General features: G+C 45.0%; 1 protein-coding gene across 1 annotated transcript in view; it reads right to left on the reverse strand.

Moving 5' to 3' along the window:
- DOLPP1 (dolichyldiphosphatase 1) overlaps nt 1-6,482 on the reverse strand; it is a 30,942-nt gene extending 24,460 nt beyond the window's left edge. The window contains exon 1 of the mRNA XM_054998643.1: nt 6,395-6,482. Coding sequence (XP_054854618.1) covers nt 6,395-6,470 — 76 coding nt within the window. The 5' untranslated portion in view covers nt 6,471-6,482. The remainder of the gene's footprint in view (nt 1-6,394) is intronic.
- Nucleotides 6,483-22,802: the final 16,320 nt, after the last annotated feature.

A 22,802-nucleotide genomic window follows, 5' to 3' on the forward strand; every position in this document is an offset into this window, starting at 1 on the left:
ACGGGGTTAGGCAAGGGACTCGGGCAAGGCAAGACAGAACATACCTCTCCCGACTCATGGAAAGCCATCAGAACTCCCCCTGTGGCTCTGGAAGTGTCACTAGATAGAGCCCATGCTTACAAGCCTGTCTTTGAGCAAGATTTGAGTCCAGTTGCACCTTAGAGACCAACTAATTTCCAGGGTATGAGCTTTTGAGAGTCAAAGCTCCCTTCCTCAGAGTTTTCATCAGATGAAGGGAGCTCCGACTCACGAAAGCTCATACCCTGGAAATCTAGATGGTCTCTAAGTTGCAACTGAACTTGAATCTTGCTCTTCTAACCAACATGGCTACCACCTGAAGCCCGAGGGCTAGACACATCGAAGGCAAGATGAAAGCAGAGGTCCTGTGCTGCTAAACCCCGGGTTGGATGTCGCATCTTGTATTTACATGGAAGCCTTCATAGAAATAGGCTCCTAATCCCGTTTGCTTTGTCTAAGGAAAGCTTTCACATGGTATGCGACATTGGTGTCTTTCCATATCAACTTTCCGCTGAGCTTTCCGCTGTTCTTTGCTGAGCTTTCCGCTGTTCTGTGTTTTAAATGTTGATTCTGAACAACCCCAGGCTCTGACGGAATTTGGCACAGATAAAAAAATTTACGAGGTAAATCTTGCTGCACAAACAAAGCCTTATAAAACCAGAATTTACAGAAATCCCGCAAAACCTCAGAAGACCAGCATGGTAAGCCACCTCGAACAGGCTCCGGGAAAGGCAGCGTAAAAGCTCTAAACAAATAAATAAATGAATAAATAATAGGTTACAGTAAAAGACAAGCAAGTCATTCTTGATCCTGCCTGTACCAGTTCATTTGCTACTGGACAGAAGCGCACTTAAACCCGCATACAAGAATGAGCGCTATGTCCCACACACTGTAGGCTAGAACAGAACAAGAGTAGTTCAGTGGCAAAGAAACTGAGTTGTGACAAGCAAGGACCCAGGTTCAAATCACACATCTGCCATAAACGCACACCTGGGCAACCCACTCTCTCAAACTCAGCCTCAATTCCCACCTACAAACAAGGATAAGGCTCTCCTGGTCAACCTTACAGGGCCGTTGCAAAGATTGCTGTGACGAGGTATGACCTTCCCCCACAGTGCTGGGTAAATATAGTAGGCTTATTACACTATTCTTGGATTCAACCATTGCTATACCCAAGAATAAATTGAGTGGCATGTGCCAATCACAAAAAGCTGCACAACGGATCCACTCACAAACTAAACAGGGGTCTCTATATACTCCAAGTAATTCTTGGGGAAATGCAGAAAGACATGACTTTGTAAATTAACCTAAAAAGAAAAATAAAATGCACAATCTGACGCAAGCTGGAATATTCTTCAGGAGAGGCAGAACATGAGAGTCACTCAAAGTACCCAGAAGAATGACAAAATCCTGGAGGAGATGATTTTAGGAGATGGGTAGGATTTTCCAAATCATTCTCCCCTCCTGCAGGTCTCCAGCTTGTCGAATCTGAAGATAAAACACACTCTGTGAGACCCCCAGCCCCTGTGCAAAAGCCAAACCGCATTGTGCCAACTGTGCCCAGGTCTAAATAAAGAAGCCAACAAGTCTAAATAAAATAGTAAATGCCTAAAAGTGATTGAGACCAAGTCACCAGGGTGGAAGAGGAACCACCTCCTGAACTAGAGTCCGCATCAAATATCTTTTCAGCAGTGGCAGCGGAGAGATTTCTTACTAGCTCTCAGTAGGACTTTACTCTGGATCCCTCTTAGCCATTATGCTAAAACAGCTAGAAGAGACTACCACAACTGGCTGGATTCCACCAGCTTATCTGCTGGTGAGAGAGGGTCTCCTTCAAAATACCAAAAAGGCTAGGCTGGGGATCATTAGAGCTGCATGGGCACAAACCACACAGCCAGGGGTACAGAGAGGACGGAAATTAGGCAAGGTTGAGTGGAAAAACTGTAGGATCCACCAGAATCTCAAAGCAAGATCCAGTTCAACACACTCCACAAATTTCTCAGCAAAGCTAAATTGCCAGACTACAAAAGTTTTTTTTTTTAAAAAAATCAAAGGTTGTCTAGGTCGACCTCTGTTAATGTTTATTAACAGCCAAAATGTTTTCCATAAGACAGTTTTGCTAACGAAAAAAACAGCACTGTCTAGTTCTTAAAAATTAGTAAAAAGTCCAGTAGCACCTTTGAGACTAACCGACTTTACTGTAGCATAAGCTTTTGAGAACCACAGCTCTCTTTGTCAGATGCATTGTCAGCTTTCAAGAACTACAGCTCTCTTTGTCAGATGCACCATCAGCTTTCGAGAACCACAGCTCTCTTTGTCAGATGCATCATCAGCTTTCGAGAACCACAGCTCTCTTCATCAGATGCACCATCAGCTTTCGAGAACCACAGCTCTCTTCGTCAGATGCACCATCAGCTTTCGAGAATCACAGCTCTCTTCGTCAGATGCACCATCAGCTTTCGAGAACCACAGCTCTCTTCGTCAGATGCACCATCAGCTTTCGAGAATCACAGCTCTCTTCTTCAGATGCATCATCAGCTTTCGAGAACCACAGCTCTCTTCGTCAGATGCATCATCAGCTTTCGAGAACCACAGCTCTCTTTGTCAGATGCATCATCAGCTTTCAAGAACCACAGCTCTCTTCGTCAGATGCATCGTCAGCTTTAGAGAACCACAGCTCTCTTCATCAGATGCACCATCAGCTTTCGAGAACCACAGCTCTCTTCGTCAGATGCACCATCAGCTTTCGAGAATCACAGCTCTCTTCATCAGATGCATCATCAGCTTTCGAGAACCACAGCTCTCTTCGTCAGATGCATCATCAGCTTTCGAGAACCACAGCTCTCTTTGTCAGATGCATCATCAGCTTTCAAGAACCACAGCTCTCTTCGTCAGATGCATCGTCAGCTTTAGAGAACCACAGCTCTTTGTCAGAGGCATCTGATGATGCCTCTGACAAAGAGAGCTGTGGCTCTCGAAAGCTTATGCTAGAATAAAGTTGGTTAGTCTTAAAGGTGCTATTGGACTCTTTACTATTTTGCAACTACAGACTAACATGGCTAACTCCTCTGTGTCTAGTACTGATGCACAGGGCTGGTGCCAGGGTTTCTGGAGGCTCAGGCGAGATACCTACTTGCGCCCCTTGCTGTGTGTGCATGCGCCAAGCACGCGTGCGCTCTGGCCCTGTGTGATGACATCAGTTGTGACTTCACTGCGCAGAAGCGCCCCCCTCACCTGAGGCGGGCGGCAGTGGAGAAGGGGCAGTGAGGCAGCCTGCTTCCCCGCTCACTGCCGTGCTGCCTGGGCGTCTGGCTCGCCAAGAGCCAAGCCGAGGCAGGCAGCAGTGGCAAAGGGGCGGAGAGGCGAGTGGGGACGCGGCCCGCTTCCGGGTCAGGGGGGTCGTCGGGGACCAGCATGGCGCCTCCTTCACAGTTCAGCACTCAAGGCAGCTGCCGGCACTGCCTCCATGGACGCGCTGGGCCTGCTGATGCCCCAACTTCTTCCTTGGGGAACTTGAGCTGAAATACACGGGTCTCCCACCAAGGCTCAGAGCACTGCGCTTAAATTCAGCAAGAGGGCTGTATCCTGTGCACTCCAATTAGATTGTTATTTTGTTTACGTCATTTATACTCCACCTTTCTCGCCTTGACTCGAGATGGGTTACAAAATATAAATTCAAATTATACCCTTGGAAATGCACTCAGCGACAACCTTTTGCAGAAATACCAGAATGGCAATGGTATTGATTTATTAGGGCACTGGCACTATAACTCAGATGTATACGTTTAGCCAATTCTCCCACATTTGGGCATCAACATACTGTTGTTTTGTTGCTGTTCCATGTCAATAGCGGAACAAAGTGTTGTGCCTTTAAAAATCTATATACTAATGCCTTTTAAAAATATGCACACTGGACTGTTTTTTAGTGGGGCGTGCATGTCCAGCCGAGCACACACACCCATCCAGAAAGTGAAGGGAATGCACAGCAAATGTATCCCATTAAAAGCATCACTGCATAAATCAACAAATAAGCATCCAAATACACTGCTTATCTGATTTATGCCTGCAGTTCAGGATCCTTGTCTGAAAGCCAAGATCTCCTTATCTACATTAAGATATAAACCTTTAGGGGATCAATCAGGCTTTCAGCCCCAGCAAGTTCATCCCAAATGGGGACAGAAGTAATCAGAGAGATGCTATATATGATTATTTGCTCCCTCATACAGCCTTTTATACACAAGTGCCGCTGGCCTAACACACAACTCGATTTTCTACTGGCTAATGCGAAGAAGTGCAAAATACAGGGGGCTGTCTTGCCTGAACGCTTCCACTTTTTAAAAACATGGGAACGGGGTGTGTTATTCAGCGATATGCACATATGTGCATACAGCTACAATCCTTTATAGCCAGCCTGTTGGCATAAAGAAATCCCAGCTTCGTGCAGGAAATGTGAGACAAGGGAGCTAAATATCAAAGCAAGATAAATAATAAATGTGATTTTCCTTTGCTGCCACAATGCGTCTAATCTCAAAGAGGGGGAAGATAACGCTAGGGCGTTCCGTCTGCCTGGAAACACTACAAACTGCCCTGGAAGCCCTCTTCTTCCAAACCTCAGGCATGGGGTCTGTAGCCCATCCTGGAAATACACGCTGCGCTTGCTTCAGAGGTACTTTCTGCTGTCCTAGGGCTGAACTTGAGCACTGCAAACAGATTGCAGGGTTCAGCCCCAGCACAAATTAAGCCCCAAGTTCTCAGAACAGTAACACGCTCGGAGCAAAATAAAAGACAGTGCTCACAAGGGTGTGGCAGCTCGTTTCAAAGGAACCACTGGGTCCTAACCCGGTCACTTCCGCCCATCCTAAAATCTTCTACTGTCCTGGCTGCCTGGGTTTGTCTGACCTGGACGCTGGAGTGGCTCTACCTTTCAGATCTCTCCTCCAAATCCATCTTCTCTGGAAAGCCATGTTGATTCCCTTAGTCCGCATGCATAACCAATGAAACAAACATCTATGCACATGAAATGGATTCGAACTAGGGTTGCCGTCTCCGAGTTGGGGAATTCCGGAAGATTTGGGAGTGGAACGTTTTTAGTGATTTATGATGGTGCCATAACCAAACTCCTGACTCCAACGGGACATAAGACAGACCTTTCAAGAGACCACTGTGAACCTATGAAGTCGCCTTATGCCGAGTCAGACCACAGCCTAGCTCTGTGCTAGCTCAGGATGGACAAAAGACTTCTTCCCCATAGTGCTGACCGGTAGAATCTGATCCTTGATCTGCCTTATCCAACCATCAGTCCATCTAGGTCAGTGTTGTCTCCTTCAGTTGTCAGCACCTCGCCCTGGGTCTCCAGCAGAGGGGTTTTCCCCTGCTACCCGAAATCCTTTAGCTAGACAGCCCAAGTTGAACTGGGGAGCTTCAGCTCAAGCCATGGCTCCTCCCTGCTGTGGAAGAATCCCACCAGCCCAAACCTGGGGTAAAAATCATGGAAGGAGGCCTATCAAGAACTATGACCCACGGTCCCCATTGCCCCTGTCCAGAGAGGCAGCATGCCAGTTGCTGGACGTGGGGAAGGCAGATGGCAACGGAGGGTGCTGCCTTCAGGACCTGCTCGCAGAGGCATCCGATCAGCCAGCGCTGGACCCTGGGTGCTGGACAAGTGCGGGTTCCGCCTGATCCTGCCAGACAATTCTAACATTTGCTGTAGCACAGCGGTTAAGTGGTTCGTTTGTGAATCAGCACTCTGCTGGTTCGAATCCCACTCCTGCCATGAGCTCAGCAGGTGGCCTTGGGGAAGCCCCTCCTCTCAGCCCCAGCTGTAGTGTGGGGGTAATAACGAGGCTAAGTTGTTCACTGCTCTGGGTGGGGCACTAACCTTTCTAGAAGAGCGGTATATAAGTGCAGCGATTATTATTATCATCATCATTATTATATGGTGACAGGGGCGTGTCATGAACCAAGACAACCCCAATACACGGGAGAAACTGCAAGCCCCAAAAATGGCCTTCGGAAGCAACAGCGTGCAACAGCTGCAAGCAGATCCTGGGGCAAAAGTTGCCCGTTGCCCTCCGCCCCCCGCCCCCCATTCTCTCAGACTCTCGAGCTCAGCAACCTGCAGACGGGCTAGGCAGAGCCCGGGGGTGCCACGCATGCGCTTTACGTCCTCGAGTAACTCACTATCTGGCAGGCGCGTCGCCGTTCAACCACGCATGCGTACCACTCCGTCTGCCTCACCGCTCATCAATGGCTCACTTTCTGGCATCTCCCACCCCAGCCCTCAGGACCTCCCCGGAGTCAATCTCGGCTCAAAAGCCAGCCCCAAACGGACGGACAAAGGCCGGGCCCGAGCAACACCCAGGTAGGGGCGCTTTACCTGCAGGATACTCGACGTGAGTGAGAGACACCGACTTCCAAGGAACGGAGAGCGAGCACTCTCCGACTGCGGCCATCTTACCCGGATACCGGGCCGGGCCGCCACAGCCAATCGGATTACACACACGGGGCGGGGCGGCCAATGGGCGTGGGCGATGGTATCGACTGAGCCAGTCAGGAAGCTCGGCAGGTGAGGCACAGACCAATCCGCACGTAGGCGAAGACCCAACCCCTTCGGAGTCGAAAAGCCAATCAGAAGCACTTCCACAAGTCCGATCCATGGCAGGGACCAGGTAGATGAAGGGACCAATGGCACGAAAGGCATGGGGCGTGTCGGCGCGCCTGATTGGCGAAACGAGTAAGCCAATCATGAAGTTGTATTGAGCTCTCCCTCCCTGCCGATCCAATCAGAGCTTAAAGAGTGGGTGGCGGGCTAAAGAGCCTCTTGATTGCGCGAGGGGCGGTGTGGGCCAGAATGTGTTGCTGACCTGGTTTTCCTCAGAGTTGTGCGCCCTACTAAGGGCGACTAGAATTGACTGATGGGGCGGGGGGAGCCGGGTTGCTCTGTAGTAGAAGAGCAAGACTGGGAGCCAGTAGCACCTTAGAGATCGACTAGATTTCCAGGTAGGGTTGCAAACTCCAAGTTGGAAAATTCCTGGAGATCTGGGGGGTGAAACCTGGAGAATGTGGGGCTTGGGGAGGAAAGGAACCTTGGCATGGCATAATTCCATAGAGACCACCCCCCAAGGTAGCCATTTTCTCCAGGTGAACTGATCTCTGGCCTGGAGACCAGTTGTAATTCCAGGAGATCTCCAGCCACTACCTGGAGGCTGGCAACCCTATTTCCAGAGGTGTGAGATTTCGAGAGTCAAAGCTCCCTTAAGGGTTAATCACAAAAGAGCAGACAGGCCTACCCAAGAGAAAAAGAAACTGAAGGCTATCCCTTAAATCATTAACCAACAGTTTCCATGGTTAATATAGTTTACTTTGTATGTGTCCCCCGTTGTCCTGCCCACAGGCATTCAAGAAAGCTAACAGGAAAATTGCAGTGCAAATGAAGATAAAATGATTAAAAAGGTGAAAGTGCAACTGGATTAAGCTGGCTTTATAAAAAAAATAATCAAAATCCTTATAGATGTGGGTGTGTGTATACACATACACGCACACAGTCACAAAGATATAAGCATACTAATACTACAAGTGGTATAAATATAACTAAATGAAGAAAAGATACAATTAGAATAATGCATATTTAGAAAAATTTGAAGGTTTTTAAAAATCTGTTTATAACCCTTATGCTCATCAGTACTTTTTGTTTTGCTTAAACCAAGTACTGTTAGAAAAAACGTAGAAAAATAAAATCCAAGTGAGATTTGGCACTACAAATTGAAGATGTGTAATATAAAATAGACTTAACACTGTATTTTAAGAATTTCTCCAAGAGGTCATCATAAATGTTCTCTCTTCCCACAGATGTTTCCTGGTTTCCCTTTCATCACTTTTTAATCATAGTAGATTAAGGCAGCTTGCCCCTTACCTTTTGACCCATGACCTAACAACAGTAATCCAGGTAGCTGTCACCTTGAGGTTAGACTACTATAACTCACTATAGGGCTTCCCTTGGGTCTGGTCTGGAAATTACAGCAGGTCCAGAATGCAGCCACGTGCGTCCTTTGGATACTTCGTATAGGGTGCATATAACTCCTACAGCAGCTGCACTGGGTCATGGAGTTCTGGATCAGATTCAAGGTTTTGGTATAAACCTATAAAGCCTTTAGTGGACTGGGACCAGCATATCTGTGGGACCGCCTTTCACCATATATGCCCTGGAGGGTGCTCCGATCAGCTGATAAAAACCAGCTGGTGGTCCCTGGCCCCAGGGAGGCTTGTCTGGCCTCGAGCCGAAGCAGGGCCTTTTCAGTCCTGGCACCAGCCTGTTGGAACTCTCTGATGTTCACTAGACAATGATGTACTCTCTCCTTTATCTTTTATAGGAATTTGTATCCGACCATTACCTGTCGTACAATCTACAACTCTAGCACAGCGTAGAGATTGCCTTCACTGAATTCAGTTCTTAATGTGCCCTACAGGCTTGCTAGCATGTAAATCGCCTGTTTTGGTAGACTTCCTCAAGGGCTATTAATGCAGTTGACAAGGCAAAATATTCGTCACAGATGTAACTGGTACATAACCACGTTGGCTGGATGCTGATGGACAAAGTACTTTGTACATCATTGTCTAGTGGACATCATCAATTTATTCTAACTTATCTTAGATGCAAGCAAGGACTGGTTGGATTAATAGATCCAATGAAGTATTTCCTTTTGGAACTTTATGATTGTATTTATTGTATTTTGGTATTTATTGTACCATATTTTATTTATTTATTTATTTATTTTTTCAATTTATATACCGCCCATCCCCAGGGGCTCTGGGCGGTGAGCAGTTAAAATCGATAAAAACAAGAACTAAAATCAATATACAAATAATAAAACAAATTTATTGTACTACAGTATGTATATGATATTTATTTAGCACAAAGGTTTACGCTTTGAGCCCCTTAGGCACTAGCACTTTAAGATCATTGGGTGATTTAAAAACTTAAAATACACACATAAAAATTTAAAAACTATACTCTTGGTGGAGTTTTCTCCTGCAGTTTTTCAGTGTCTGTGACCGAGATTGCCTCTTTGTGTTGAGTGTGGTAGAACTCTCTTTCTGCTGAAACCTGGGCTCGACAAGATATCCTATCTTTTCACTGGGCCTCTAAGACAGAGATGTTCCACCGGGCATATGGTTGAGGCTGAACTATGGGTGAGTTTCCTGTTGGGGGGTAGTGAATCATCCACCCCAGTTTTCCATTGGTGGGACCACTGCTGTTCTTCACCTTCCACAGGTTTTAATGGGGCTGGGGAAAATAGGCTGCTACCTAAAATTGTTTTTATGATTGAAACTGTTTATTGTGGTTTTTAATGGAAAAGTTTAATGTAAATTAATTCTAATGTTATCTGCTTTGAGCCTGTTTGTGGGAAGAGCAGACTACAAATTTAAATCAGTCAATCAATCAAGATCTTATATGTTAGACTAAAATTGTATTTGCCTTTGTTCTATAAAGTATTTATTTAGAAAATGTATATCCACCTTTCTGAAGATTTGCCCACCATGGCTGACACAATAAAACAGTACAGTAAAACCCTAAAAACCTCAATAAAACAGTACAGTAAAACCCTAAAAACCTCATAAGCTTGCAATAACAAATCATAAAAACAGTCCATGGGCTTGGATTAACTGGTGCATTTCCATGGACAGAAATTGTTTTACTTTCTCATCTTCTCCTCTCCTGCTGAAACTCAAAGCGCCCACCAGTCCCAAGAGCAGCATTTTAGCATGCAACATGAGCGGTAGTCATGTGTGGTGAGTAAAACGCCTTTCATTAGTGGAAAAGCTCCAGTGGATCCAAGTCATGAAAATAAGCCAAGATATAAAAACAGATTTAAAATTATATTTGTATAACAATCCTCATGCTAGAAGCAGATCATAAAGACAGCTTTAATAGATGAAAGTCCATATGGCCCTTATAGTCTGCTCCTTTTCATTCAGACAAAATCAATTCCATATACCATCTCCCAAATCCTTAATCTAAAGCCCCCTGGCTGCATGGTAAGGCATATGCTTTACATGAGAATGTCCCAGATTTAGTACCCAACAACCTCAGTTAAGGAATGTCATGTAACCTGTTGGAAAAGATCTCAACCTCACATCTTGGAGGCTCATTGCTAATCACAGTAGACAATACTGAATTGGATGGAGCAATGGTTTAACTCAATTTGAGGCAACTTCCTATATACAATCTGTAGTGATGGCCACAAACATAGATGGCTTAAAGGGGAAGTAGGCCAATTCATGGCAGATGGTGCAAATTTTCATTCTTGATTCCCTCCTGAACTTGTCATATGCATTTGATATGAATGGGATGCAGATGATGATAGCATTCGATTTATATACCACACTGCAGGACAACTTAATGCCCACTCAGAGCGGTTTACAAGTATGTTGTTATTATCCCACAATAATCACCCTGTGAGGTGGGTGGGGCTGAGAGAGCTCTGAAAGAGCTGTGACTGGCTCAAGGTCACCCAGCTGGCTTCAAGTGGAGGAGTGGGGAGCCAAACCCAGTTCTCCAGATCTCACAACTCTTAACCAATACACCAAACTGGCTCTCCAGGGAACCTGTTAGTTACTATATGACCAGCATGGAGTGAGCAATGCTAGATGATGCAAGGAAGAAGAACCTGACAAGAGAAGTCTTTTGGGATCATTTCGGTTCAGGTCTCCTTCTCACACTCACCCAGTTCCGTATGATATTATCCCATGCAGTTGTTTTTGTGAAAATACTGCCCCTGTAAGAAGGGGCAGTAAAAAGGTCTTTCCTACCTTTTACAGATTGGATAGCAAAGAATTACGTATTTTGGCCTCCTCCTCTGGCTGTGATTAGGTATTCTGCATTTCCCATAGATATGTATCACAAGCGTCTCACATCAACACAGACCACTTACCATAGGAATGCTGGAAATAGCTCCCTCAGGGCTGCATACAAATGCAAATGGAGCCAAAGTCATGCAGACATGAGAGAGTTACTTCAAAGTATCAATTTGGCCTGCAGATGTGTTCCTGTGACTTGGGGCCAAGCTAGAAGTGACAAATTACTCTTGAATAGCAAGTGAACAGACTCACATGTATTCCTCCCTGTTCACTTGCACTCCACTTGCACTCCACTTGTGCTCCACACAGTCATGTGGCGCGCAAGTGAACAGGGAGGAATACATGTGAGTTGGTTCACTTGCCATTCAAGTGTCGTTAGTCACTTCTAGCTTGGCCCTAAGGCCAAGAAGAAAAGCAGGCCTAAGAAAAGTAGGCAGTCATTTCCTAATCCATCGTTCAGGTACAGGTTTTTTGAAAAGCCAGTCTTCTATGGGCCAAGGGTAGAAAACATCCTAAAGGCTGGCTCTACAACAAGAAGTTGTTTTGTTTTTTAAGGGAGTTGGTTAAAATTTGTTTCTTTTTCATGGGCACTTTTGAGCCACAAATTGGCTGGCAAAGAAGCTTGCAGGAATTGAAATAACAAAACTCAGGGTTAAAAAAAATCCTTGTGGAAGGGAATTTCTTCCTACTTTCCATCTGACTAATTAGAGGCTGGAGGGAGAAGATTCGCACGTAGGCATGACGAGAGGAATATCTGCCAGCTTGTTTGTTGCCCTCTCTTTGTGGGTTCATCAGTGGCAGCTGGAAGCTGAAGGGAAGAGAGACCTTTCTGTGGGAAATAGATCCAGAGGCAGTGGGGGGTTCCTGCTGTTTTCTGCCCTCCCTCTGAGGGCAGTTGGTAGGAACATAAATTATTCAGAAGAAAAGCTGTAGCTTGCTAAATAGCAGAGTTTTCCCTTGGCAAATCATGGTACGCTGCAATTAACCACCAGGCAGAGAGATGTAATCATATAGTAACCTCGTGGAGAGAGTTCGTTTTCTTCTCTTTCCCTCCCTAGATTGATTCCCATGAGTATTTCCTCTAAGCACAGCATTATAACATGAGGTTTACTCCCATGATACAATAATACTACAAGCAAAGCCAGAGAGCAGAAGAAAACAAGATGGCAAGAACCAAAAGGAGATCAGGCGTGGTGTTATAATCTCAGAAGACACGCGGCTGGGGGAACAAGACAGGTGCAGCAGCTCAAAAAGCATTTGCACTGTTTCCCAAATCGTTCTCGTGCTTTGAAGAACAATTGATTCAAGAAAGAATAGGCAATTTCTTTTGTAGTAACTGCAATAATTGTATTGTCGAAGGCTTTCACGGCCGGAGAACGATGGTTGTTGTGGGTTTTCCGGGCAGTATTGCCGTGGTCTTGGCATTGTGGTTCCTGATGTTTCGCCAGCAGCTGTGGCTGGCATCTTCAGAGGTGTAGCACCAAAAGACAGAGATCTCTCAGTTTCACAGTGTGGGAAAGATGTTGGCAGGTCATTTATATATACTCAGGAGGGGTGGGGTTGAGCTGAGTCATCCTGTAAGAGTTTCCCGGGTGTGGAATGCTAATGGCGGGAGGCTTCACTGTATCCTGAGGAGGTTCTTTTGCATATGGATTGGCGCTTGATGTGCTAATCTTCTCTGCAGGGCTATTGTCGAGTATAGAGTGTTTTGTTAGCCTGGTGTTTTTCAGAACTGGAAACCATGCTCTGTTCATTCTTAAGGTTTCTTCTTTCCTGTTGAAGTTTTGCTTATGCTTGTGAATTTCAATGGCTTCCCTGTGCAGTCTGACAAAGTAGTTGGAAGTGTTGTCCAGTATTTTGGTGTCCTGGAATAAGATACTGTGCCCTGTTTGAGTTAGGCTATGTTCAGCCACTGCTGATTTTTCAGGTTGTCCAAGTCTGCAGTGTCTTTCATGTTCTTTTATTCTTGTCTGGATGCTACGCTTTGTGGTCCCGATGTAAACTTGTCCGCAGCTGCAGGGTATACGGTATACACAGTATTCAGACCCACCCGAAAAATACAACAGATGCTACGATCAGCAAAAGACAGCAGAGACCCCCTCACCTCTGCAGGAGTATACCGTATACCCTGCAGCTGTGGACAAGTTTACATCGGGACCACAAAGCATAGCATCCAGACATTTTATATACCACTTCTGTGCCTTTCAGTATTACATGCCTTGCACCTTTTCTATGCTCAGGAGCCATTGTAGTATTTGTAATGCAACCTGCAAGAATATGACACTTGAAACAAGAAGATCAAAGAAGAATGTACGTTAAACATGTTGAAACTCTGTAAGAACTGAGGACTAAGCAATATACTGCTTGTAGAGATGCACCTGTAGAAATGTCACACAAATGTTATATTATCCTATATGATTCTAATAGGATTCAATACAAGAGAGCTCTTTGTAAAAAAACTGATTAATGTAGCAAACTAGGTCAGCCGCTTTTAGTATCATCTCTCTCAAGGCTGCGAAAGAGAGAAAGTGCAGAAGTGGGGGAACATTCCTTTCTGCCCACGGATCCCAGCTCCTTGAAAGCCCCAAGGTTGCCAAGATGAGACTTCATGGCGCCATCAAAAGTAACAGTGGCAAAAAGGAGGTGGGCAAGAGAAGGTGTCCTTCCGAGAGGAACAGGCACAAGGGCAGATAAGGAACTGCAAATCTTGCAATTTCCCCAAAATTAAGTGGCTGACCCAAGCTTGCATCTTCCAATCAAACTAACCCTAGACACCTGTGTCAAGACTGCGAGCCAATAAGATAACAAATATTAGAATATTGTAATATTATTATAATTAACCTGAGGGTATTAATTGACTTGCACTTCTATTGTAGCTTTGAGGAGCACTGGGCATGAGGGAATCCCTTTACTTCCCGTGTAAAGGGAGCTCATCCGTTGTTTAATTAAACAATCTATTTTGCTTCAATTCAACAGGACTCCGAGAGTGTCTTTTTCATTGTGATTGGCTAAGAGAGAGAGACCACAAAGGCACCAAATTTTGTGTCTTTAACAAGATTGCCCTCCGCACTGCTTGGCGCGGAGGGCAATCTAAACTCCCCTCTGTCTGGAGATCAGGGGGCGGGGCCACCAGCCATTTTTGTCAAGGGTGATTTATACTTTTAAAAACTCCCCCCTTGTTCCAGCTGACCCCAAGTGATGTCATTGTGCGATCCTGGAAGCATGTGTGCACTTTGCACATGAGCATGTGGTACCAGGGGCACCATCCGCCAGGAGTTGCCCCCTGTGCTGGCAACCCGCTGAGTTCCACTACCTCTTTTCCCAGAAAAAAAGCCCTGATGGCAACCATTAAACGGTACTACATTACAGCCAAGACTTCATGTCCAGTGACAGTCAGAGTTCATTCAACGAGGGCTCAGTCATCATCAGTGGCCTTCCTGCATGGAACCCCTCTATGGGACATCTGTCAGGCTGCCAGCACACACACACATGTATCATTATTCTGTTGACACGAACTCCAGATCTGATGCAACTGTGGGAAATGCAGTACTAAAGTTGCTGTTTGCATGAATTCTTCTCACACCTGCCTCTGTTGGTGAGTAGCTTGTTAAACTTCCAGTGTGGGACTGCACAGAACAATGACGAAAACAGTGTTGCACTGACCTGTAACTGTTTGTCGAGTGTTTCCCTCCTTCCTGCCCCACTGTGAGGATGTACTTTAATGTATTTTAATTGGCTCAGGAGAACTGAGGGACAAGGGGGCGCTCCGATCTACGACGCAGTGTTTGGGCAGGAAAATACCACACATGCGCGTTGTGACAGGGAGCGCCCCTGCTAGAACTTTAGAGCTAGAAAATCTCTTTCCATGGCAAGCCTGCACAGTCCCCATGTGTGCCCGCACAGAAGACACTCAACAGTTACAGGTAAGTGCAATACTGTTTTCTTTACTGTGACTGGCAGCAATTACAGAAGAAGAAGGGTGGTGAAAGAGAGGAATGAGTGAGTGTGACTGGTTGATGACTGAGAGTATGAGTGGAGCTGAGAAGTGTGTTTGGAGAGAGGCAGTTAGCTGTGTGAGTCGGAGTTAACAAGCTGTCATGAGTTAACAGAGTGTCTTCAAATTAGATTCCAAAATAGTGCTGTGAAAGGCATGGGGATTCTAGGGGGAAAATAGAATACTCATAGAGGGCATATTGAGGACTAGAGAGTCAGATCTTGGTATTGCCAGAGTATCATCGTAGGAGAGTAAGATGAATCAGCAAACAGAAATCTGAGCAAAAGGAGAGAGAAGGGGTTGTGACAAGTCAGAAGAATAACATACCGTTTTATTTTCTGAAGAAAAATTATCCAACGTCCTGAAACCAAAACACTTCATGTCCTAATAAAGGTTTATTTTGTTTTTTGTTCACTCTAGAGTTATATGTGATTTCTATATACCAGTCTCTTCCTCAGGGCCACATAGTCCCACAAAGGAGCCATAACACTTGGGCACAATATTCAGGGGGAAATGAATTAACCAGATTGGAATTGAATTCCTTGTGGCAGCATTATCAGCCCAGAGGGTGACATAACAAGAGGGGTTAAGGCACCAAATCTAACCACATGATAAAAAGGGAGTTGTGACAGTGTGCCTTGTGGTTCTCTGTATCCACTATATGGGTAGCCTGAGAGAACGCATTATTGGGAATTGCCCATTCCCACAGCACTGTAGCTTCAGAGCAGAGAATAAGGGGAACCCAATCCCCCTTGCTTGTTTAAATAAAGGCGGGCACTGGTGTTGTCTGTAAGGATCCAAACTTCCCTTTTGCGCACGAGATCTACAAAGGAAGAAAGGAGTGACTAATGGCTCTCAGTTCCAGAATATTTATGCGCAAGAGGGCTTCAGGTGGGGACCATACCCCCAAGCGCTACTGAGTGGTTTCCACAGCGAGTTCTCCACCTCTGGTCGTCTGTCGTGACCATAATATCAGGTGAGCATGTTCCAAAAAGGCTACCCCTAGATCGTTTGTCGGGACCATTCCACCAGATTAGAAATCTGCTAACTGATCCGGGTATAGAGAATGTAATGCTCTGCGCATGAAGTTCTGGATTGTATCTCCATAAAAACCAACAGTCTCATATAAAGATGTGCAAAGGGAACAATTGTGGTCGAGGAGGCCATCAGACCGAAAAGTTTCAATATCATGAGTGCTAATTGTAAGCATACTCTGTAAAAAGGCACACCACGGAGCGTGAGGCTCTAAACCCTCTGCTCTGGTAAGAAGGCCCTACCAACTAAGGAATCCCAACTCAGCCCCAATTAAAAGAATGGACTGGGTTGGCACAAGGTTGAATTTTTTCCCAGTTAACCAGGAGGCCTACTTTGGAGGCTCTGTTGATTGTATGGTCCAAATGAGACATTAACAAGGACCACTTATGAGCCACTAGCAGCCAGTCATCCAAGTAAAGGTAATATTGTATCCTTGAGTTCTTAAGATGAGCAACTATCAGCAACGCATTTGGGAAATATCCTCCGGGCTGACGCTAGGCTAAAGGTCCGGACTGTGTATTTATAGCAGACTTTGCCACATTTAAAGCGCAAGTATCTCTTGTGATCAGGGTGAATAGGCATATAAAAACAAGCATCCTTCAGATCTAAAATAGACCACACATTTAATTCTAACAGCTGCAAAACTTTGGATGACAACATTCTGAACTTCTCAACCTTTACAAACTTGTCCAGCTGCTGGAGATCTAGGATAGGGCACACTCTGCTATCCTTTATAGAAACTAGAAAATATCTAGAGTCCTCAAACGGGGGCACCATGTGGCACTTTTTCCATGGTGCCCTTCTCAAGGAGTTCGTTGATGGCTCTCTACAGTTCTATGGGGTATGTTGTGGATGTGTTGGGTGGCAGAGCTGTAGGTGGCAGGATCACAAAATGCAAACGATAACCCCATCAAACAATAGTCAAGATCTGAGAGTCATTCATGATACTTTCCCAGAGAGAGAGGGTGCCGATCTGTCCCTAAATGGAAGGGGCATTTAGTCAGAAGAGCTTTGCTGTGGGGCTTGAGACGACTGTCGTTGGCTATGCCTCGAATTTTGATTTTGCAGGTCGCATGCTTGTTTGGAACCTCGAGGCAAATTGTGATCTGGAAGGTTGGTCATGATACAGAGCACCTGGAAGGGTGGTACTGCTGGTACTGTTGTTGCCGACCCTGGTATCGATATCTAGGGGTTTAGTGCTGCTGAGGAAGTGTGATCACTCCCAGGGATCTGGCCATCGGGTGGTGGTTCTTAATTTGTGACAGCGATTTATCTGTCAGAAAATAAAAGGTGGCCTTCGAATGGGAAATCTTCAAATTTTGGCCCTTTTCTCCTGTGATAGTCGGGTGGAGCAGAGCCAAGCGTGGCACTTTATAATGATGGCAGATGCCATAGACCTGGATAAGCAGTAAAGTGCATGCTTGCCAGCCAACATCTGCTGTTTGGTGAGACGGAAGGACCCTTGGTCCTTGGTCAGAGTCCAATAGTCTTTTGGAAAATGCTGAAAGTAAGTGGAAAGGTACTCCCATAGAAAGAGGCTGTATGAACCCACGATCGCCTGATAGTTTGCGATCCAAAAGTTAAGGGCTGCTGACAAGTAGACCTTTCTCCCCAAAGCATCGATCCTTTGACTTTTGTCAGTCGGGGCTGACTGGGATCCGTGCTAGTATCTGGCCTGAATTTCCTTGGCTACTAAGGAAGATGGATTGGGGGATGTAAACAAGAAACCACAGTCTTGCTGCTTCAGCCTATAAAGATGCTCCATCTTTTTTGATATAGCTGGGATTGATGCAGGCTTCTCCCACACCCATTTGGCGATGTCAAGTTGGTCTTCAACAGGAGGGAAGACTACAGTGGCAGGAATGTCTGAGTACAGGGCCTGTAGAACTTTGCTTTTGGTTTTTGGGAGTGGAAGCCAAGTTGTCTAACTCCAGAGCCCTCGCCATTCTGGTCATTTGTTCTGTAAGAAAGGCGACAGTAATCTGTGAGGGAGACAGACATTGGTTCCCCTACTGGTTTCTCCAGTGAGGGGTCGGAGGCTAACTCAGCAAGGTCTGATTGGGAGAGGATATCACCTTCTGTTTCGGAAAAGACGGCTAGAGGAAGTCAGTTCCGGGGTGAGGGGGTGGAGTCGATGATGGAATCACTGCTGAAACCAGTGACACAGTCAGAACTGGTGGTGCTGGAAAGGAGGATGATGTGGACTGTAGCCATCCTAAGAAATCTTGCCACACGACCATCTGGGAGGAAGATGGAGTCATGTAACATGTCCAGTGAGCTGGAGTGGGTGGAATAGGGGGCCAAACTGGTGGTGCTGACATTGGTGGTTGAGGATGAACAGCTGTCATGACTGTGTACAGCCCTGCCATGGTTATTTCACTGATGCCACAGTGTATTGAATGTCTAATGCTAACTTGTCGTATTCTCTCCTTAGCTGTGTTCTTCCCATATAATAACTGTTATTCCTCCAGACAGGATGGGCCCCCCTGTTATCTCACAGAACTATGCATCTCCAAGCTAGAGACAACCTTGGAGACTCCAGGCGCCTGCATTTGTTACTTTGCCCAGATGCTGGGAATCTAGTATTGTGTACTCCCTGTTTAGCCATAACTATAATGGTTTCTCACAGAACCAGTGCAACCCTGCACGCCAAAACATAACCGTTTCTGGAACACGGGAAAACTCAAGTATAATATTGACCTTTTGAATTGTCACTTCTACCAAGCTCTGTGATGGAGTTCAGACCTGAACTGTAAAATCCTGAATAAAGCCTTTTCTATTGGAACCAATGTGTGTTCACTGGAGAGGGACAGAGGGATCTACCTGGCAGGAACTGACAGCGGCTGTGGCCCCAGAGCCTCCCAGAACAGAGGGTGGTGTAACTGATGGATCCAAGGTGATCACTTCTGTCAAGAAAAAACCTTCCTCACCTTCACATGGTGAGAGGGTAGGGAGCAGGAACGGTGTGCGAGGGAGTTATGCGGTCTCCTCCCACCGAATGGGTGGAGTCGGATCCGAGGCCAGAACGGAAGCCGAGTGACCCTGCTTCTTGTGGCATGCTGAAGTGGTGGAGGCTGAGCCATGTTTTGTCTTGCCCTTGAATTTTTTTGCAGGTGATTCTGACAATGGGCAGGCAGGAACAGACGGAGCTTGGGATCGGATCTGAGGATATTCTGAAGAAAGGGTGGTCAGTACCAGTGAGTGGATCTCGGCTGGGGCTCCCACAAAGCAGATGATTTTGCTGCCAGAGTATTTGAGCCAGATCTTTTTCTGAAATGTCCACTTTGAACCTGGATGCCCTTTCATTCCTGGCCTTGGGCATAAAGCACTGACAATGTTTGCAACTGGCCTCATTATGGGACTCACCGAGGCAAAGTAAACAGAGATTGTGGCTGCCAGTGTGAGGCATTTTAGCCTCACCCTGGGAGTACTGCTTGAAAAGCAACTTTTGAGACCTTCTCCTTTGATTTCAAGTTGATCAGAGGGAAAAGAGAATTTTGAGACATATCAGGGCTGTCAGCGGAAGGAACATTTCCCAATGGCAGTGAAAAGTGAACTAAGGGAATGGATGGGCACCTCCCCTCTAAGCATGCAGTGTTTGGTGGGAAAATGCCCTGCATGTGCTCAGAGAGGACGCAGTGCCCTCTTTAGTGCTCTAAAGCTAGAAATCTTTTTGCCGTGGCTGGCCTGCACAAGAGGAGATGATGAAGCTGTCCTTCCTGCCCTATGTTTTAATTGCTATTTTTAAACACGTTCTATTTTTGCTTTTAAATGATTTTATGATACATTTTGTAATGCTCTGCTTTTAAATTTGGACCTATTTGCACCAAAAGACAGGCTATACATTTTGTAAATACATAAATGACTCTAACCTACTTTACAAAGCTATTGTAAGAATTCAAAATAGGTACACGAGTCACCTTGAACAACTAAATGGTTAACAGTGTAATCCTAAACAGAGTTCATTGATTTCAATGGGCTTAGACTGGAGTAACTCTGCTTAGGATTTTACCCTAAGGATGTCTTGAAAACCTACCACTGGCAAAACCTGCATTAGAGAGTAGAAAAATACATCTGAGACCTTTGAAATAATGAAGGAAATATTTATTTGATTCGTATTTAACTGCCAACATTCTAGGAGGATACAAACATTTTAGATGAAAGGGGGGCAGTGCAATAAATGAAAGATGATTCTACATCTCAGGAAAAGACAATTAGTTGAGGCACAAAGTTGCATTCATTAGCTTCACGTTTCACAAGAATGTCCTCTTACAAAAAAGATGCCCATTTCAGTTCACAAAGGACAGTAGACATAATTTTCAGAGCAATTCTGATTTCACAGCTAGCTTTTTAAAAAAAGTATCAGTCCAATTTCCTTACATCAACGTAAGAAAAGTTCAATTTACTGTTCAGTCAGGGCTTCAGTCCTGCAAACTTTAGACAATTAGTTTTTTGCCAATTTAAAGTCCCAATTTAAGCATTTCTTCAGTTTCCTCTGGTGAAAGGGATAAATATAAAATCATCGCAGTACTAGATTTAAAATTGCAGACAGTCATTTAAAACAAGCGGAGTGAGAGACATACACACACAGAGAGACTGGCAAATAAAAGATGTATTTATTGGCCTTGCTTCTGTAAAGGTGAGAATAAGGCTTTTTCCAGTACTGGAGCCAGTCTAAACATGTAGCCAACGGGAAGACAAAACTAGGTGATAGAATGAACTGTACCACTTAAGACTGCTGTAATTTTTTAATGATCCCTTGCATAAAAGTCTCCCTGTAGAAAGCTAGCACAGCAAGGAGCGGGTAAGGCAAAAGCCTTTGTTATTGATGTGTTAAGATGTTGCTTGCAAGGAATTTTTGCAGCATAAGGAAGCATGCAACCGGAAACAGCACAGTAGATTTTATCACCCCAGAATCTGACTACCTCAGTTTGCTGCATGTGTAGACTCGACTTGGTTCTTTAGAACTTTTACACATGATTCCAACCACAAGACTAGCCCCAATGAAAAGTTATTCACTTACTTACTTCGTCACTCTCATTCACTGTGAACCAACAACAGTACTTTAGTACTTTCTCAACATTCATAACGATCAAGCTTTGTTTTTAATAAACATTTTCTAATACAAAAGTGAAACTTTAGAGTTCTAAACCTTTGAAAAGCATGAAGTTTGTTAAAAGAAAAGGAAAACAATATCTCAACAGTCATCAGATATAAATTGCATATCTGCCGCTATGAATCCCAAACATTTTATTTTTAAAAAAATCCAAAATGTTGGCTAAAACTTTGAGTAATGATCTTGGAGGAAACTAAAAACTGTTTTAATCACGCATTCTAATTTACTCTTCCCAAGACTGAGTTCCCTGGAATAATGCCATACACAGACTGTAACATGGGTGCCTGGTCTACCAACCTTCACACATTGAATGCAGTTTTTTAAAAACACATTTAGGGTTGCCAATGTTTGTATCAGCCTCTGTTCCTGTGCCCAACCATGGCTTGATCTGCCAATGTTAGCAGGTGATTATATCTTACTCCATACCAGTAAAAGCTTCACCAACTTGATTCTGCACCTCAAATTGCTGTTAAAAGCAGTGGTGGTGTTCCCCCGCCCCCGTAATCAGTTGGCAACCTTAAATCAATCTCCAGTACAAAACTATATCCCCCCCACCCCCAAACAAGTAACTTGGTTGTGAACATACACACCAAAGGTCTGTGTTGGCTATGCTGTACATCTCCTTCAACTATTTTAACACATCTTAGAAAGTTTGGAAAACACTAAAAAAATCAGTCACTTTTTCTAAGAATAAATTGTGCGTCTTTACTATAGACTTTGTCAGTGCTCATTATTCATACCTTCTGTTGATCTGAACACAGTGGTCTTAGGAAACAATATTCCACTTTATATTTGGTGTAATTAGAATTGAGGAAGAGCAATTGAACTATTCTGTTCTGCAGTTTCTCTTCCAAAGCCCCATTCAATTTCTGTGGCTCCTGCCCATAGCATTTCAGAGTTACATATCAGAGTTGCCAAACGGGAGATCCACCCTGCATCTTCCAAGAGATGAGGCAGCCACAGTTTCTCCTGCTTATTCTGACTCCCCTGCCCACAGTCCTTTCGGTCTGTCTCCCTTCCCTGACTGCTGTAGTGAGAAGTTTGCCGTTCCATCTGAACCAAGCCACCTTCTGCTCCGGGTCATATCCTAGGTATTCTCACACCCCAATACAAAGAATTTTGACTCAGACGTTAATCCACCAAGAGCCCGATCCACTAGGAAAATTTTCCTCCACAAGCCCTATTAAAATGCAACTCATGTGTCAGAGCACTATCACTCAATGGTGCTTGCACAGGAGAATATCCCTGTTGGATTGAGTTTATACTCTTGAGAGCTAGCAACACAATTTGTCTGCATGTTTTTCATATATGGCTTTCAGAATTCTTTTTCTCTTGGCAAAGTATGTTTCTGGAGTTCAGCCACTGCTCTTGCTCTGAATGGGGGCCTCTGAAAGACTAACAACATTCCAAGGCCCTCTCTGTTACTCTTCTGTAACTAACCTTGAAAGACCTTCCCCAGTAAGACAAGGGTAAAAAGGTATGCACGTGCTCCTCAGCTTTCTTATGCTCGGAAGAGTCGTGCATGCCTTCAAATTTACTTGCAAGGTATCAAAGCTGCAATCCTCAAAACAGCATGGCACAAATATTTGTGTCCTTGTGGCACCCTGAACTTCTAGCAGAAACCCACTCTTCCCTGGCTGTGGAGGAGCGCTGCACAGCAACATTACATTGCTTGCGTTACCGTTGCCGAGCATCGTTAATTGTCTCCACTTTTTCCTCTGGCTCCTGGGGTCAAACTGGACAAAATGGTGGCAAACCCCTTGGTTTAAACGGGGATGGGAG

Source organism: Eublepharis macularius, chromosome 14, assembly GCF_028583425.1.
Source record: "Eublepharis macularius isolate TG4126 chromosome 14, MPM_Emac_v1.0, whole genome shotgun sequence".
NCBI classification, from domain to species: Eukaryota; Metazoa; Chordata; class Lepidosauria; order Squamata; family Eublepharidae; genus Eublepharis; species Eublepharis macularius.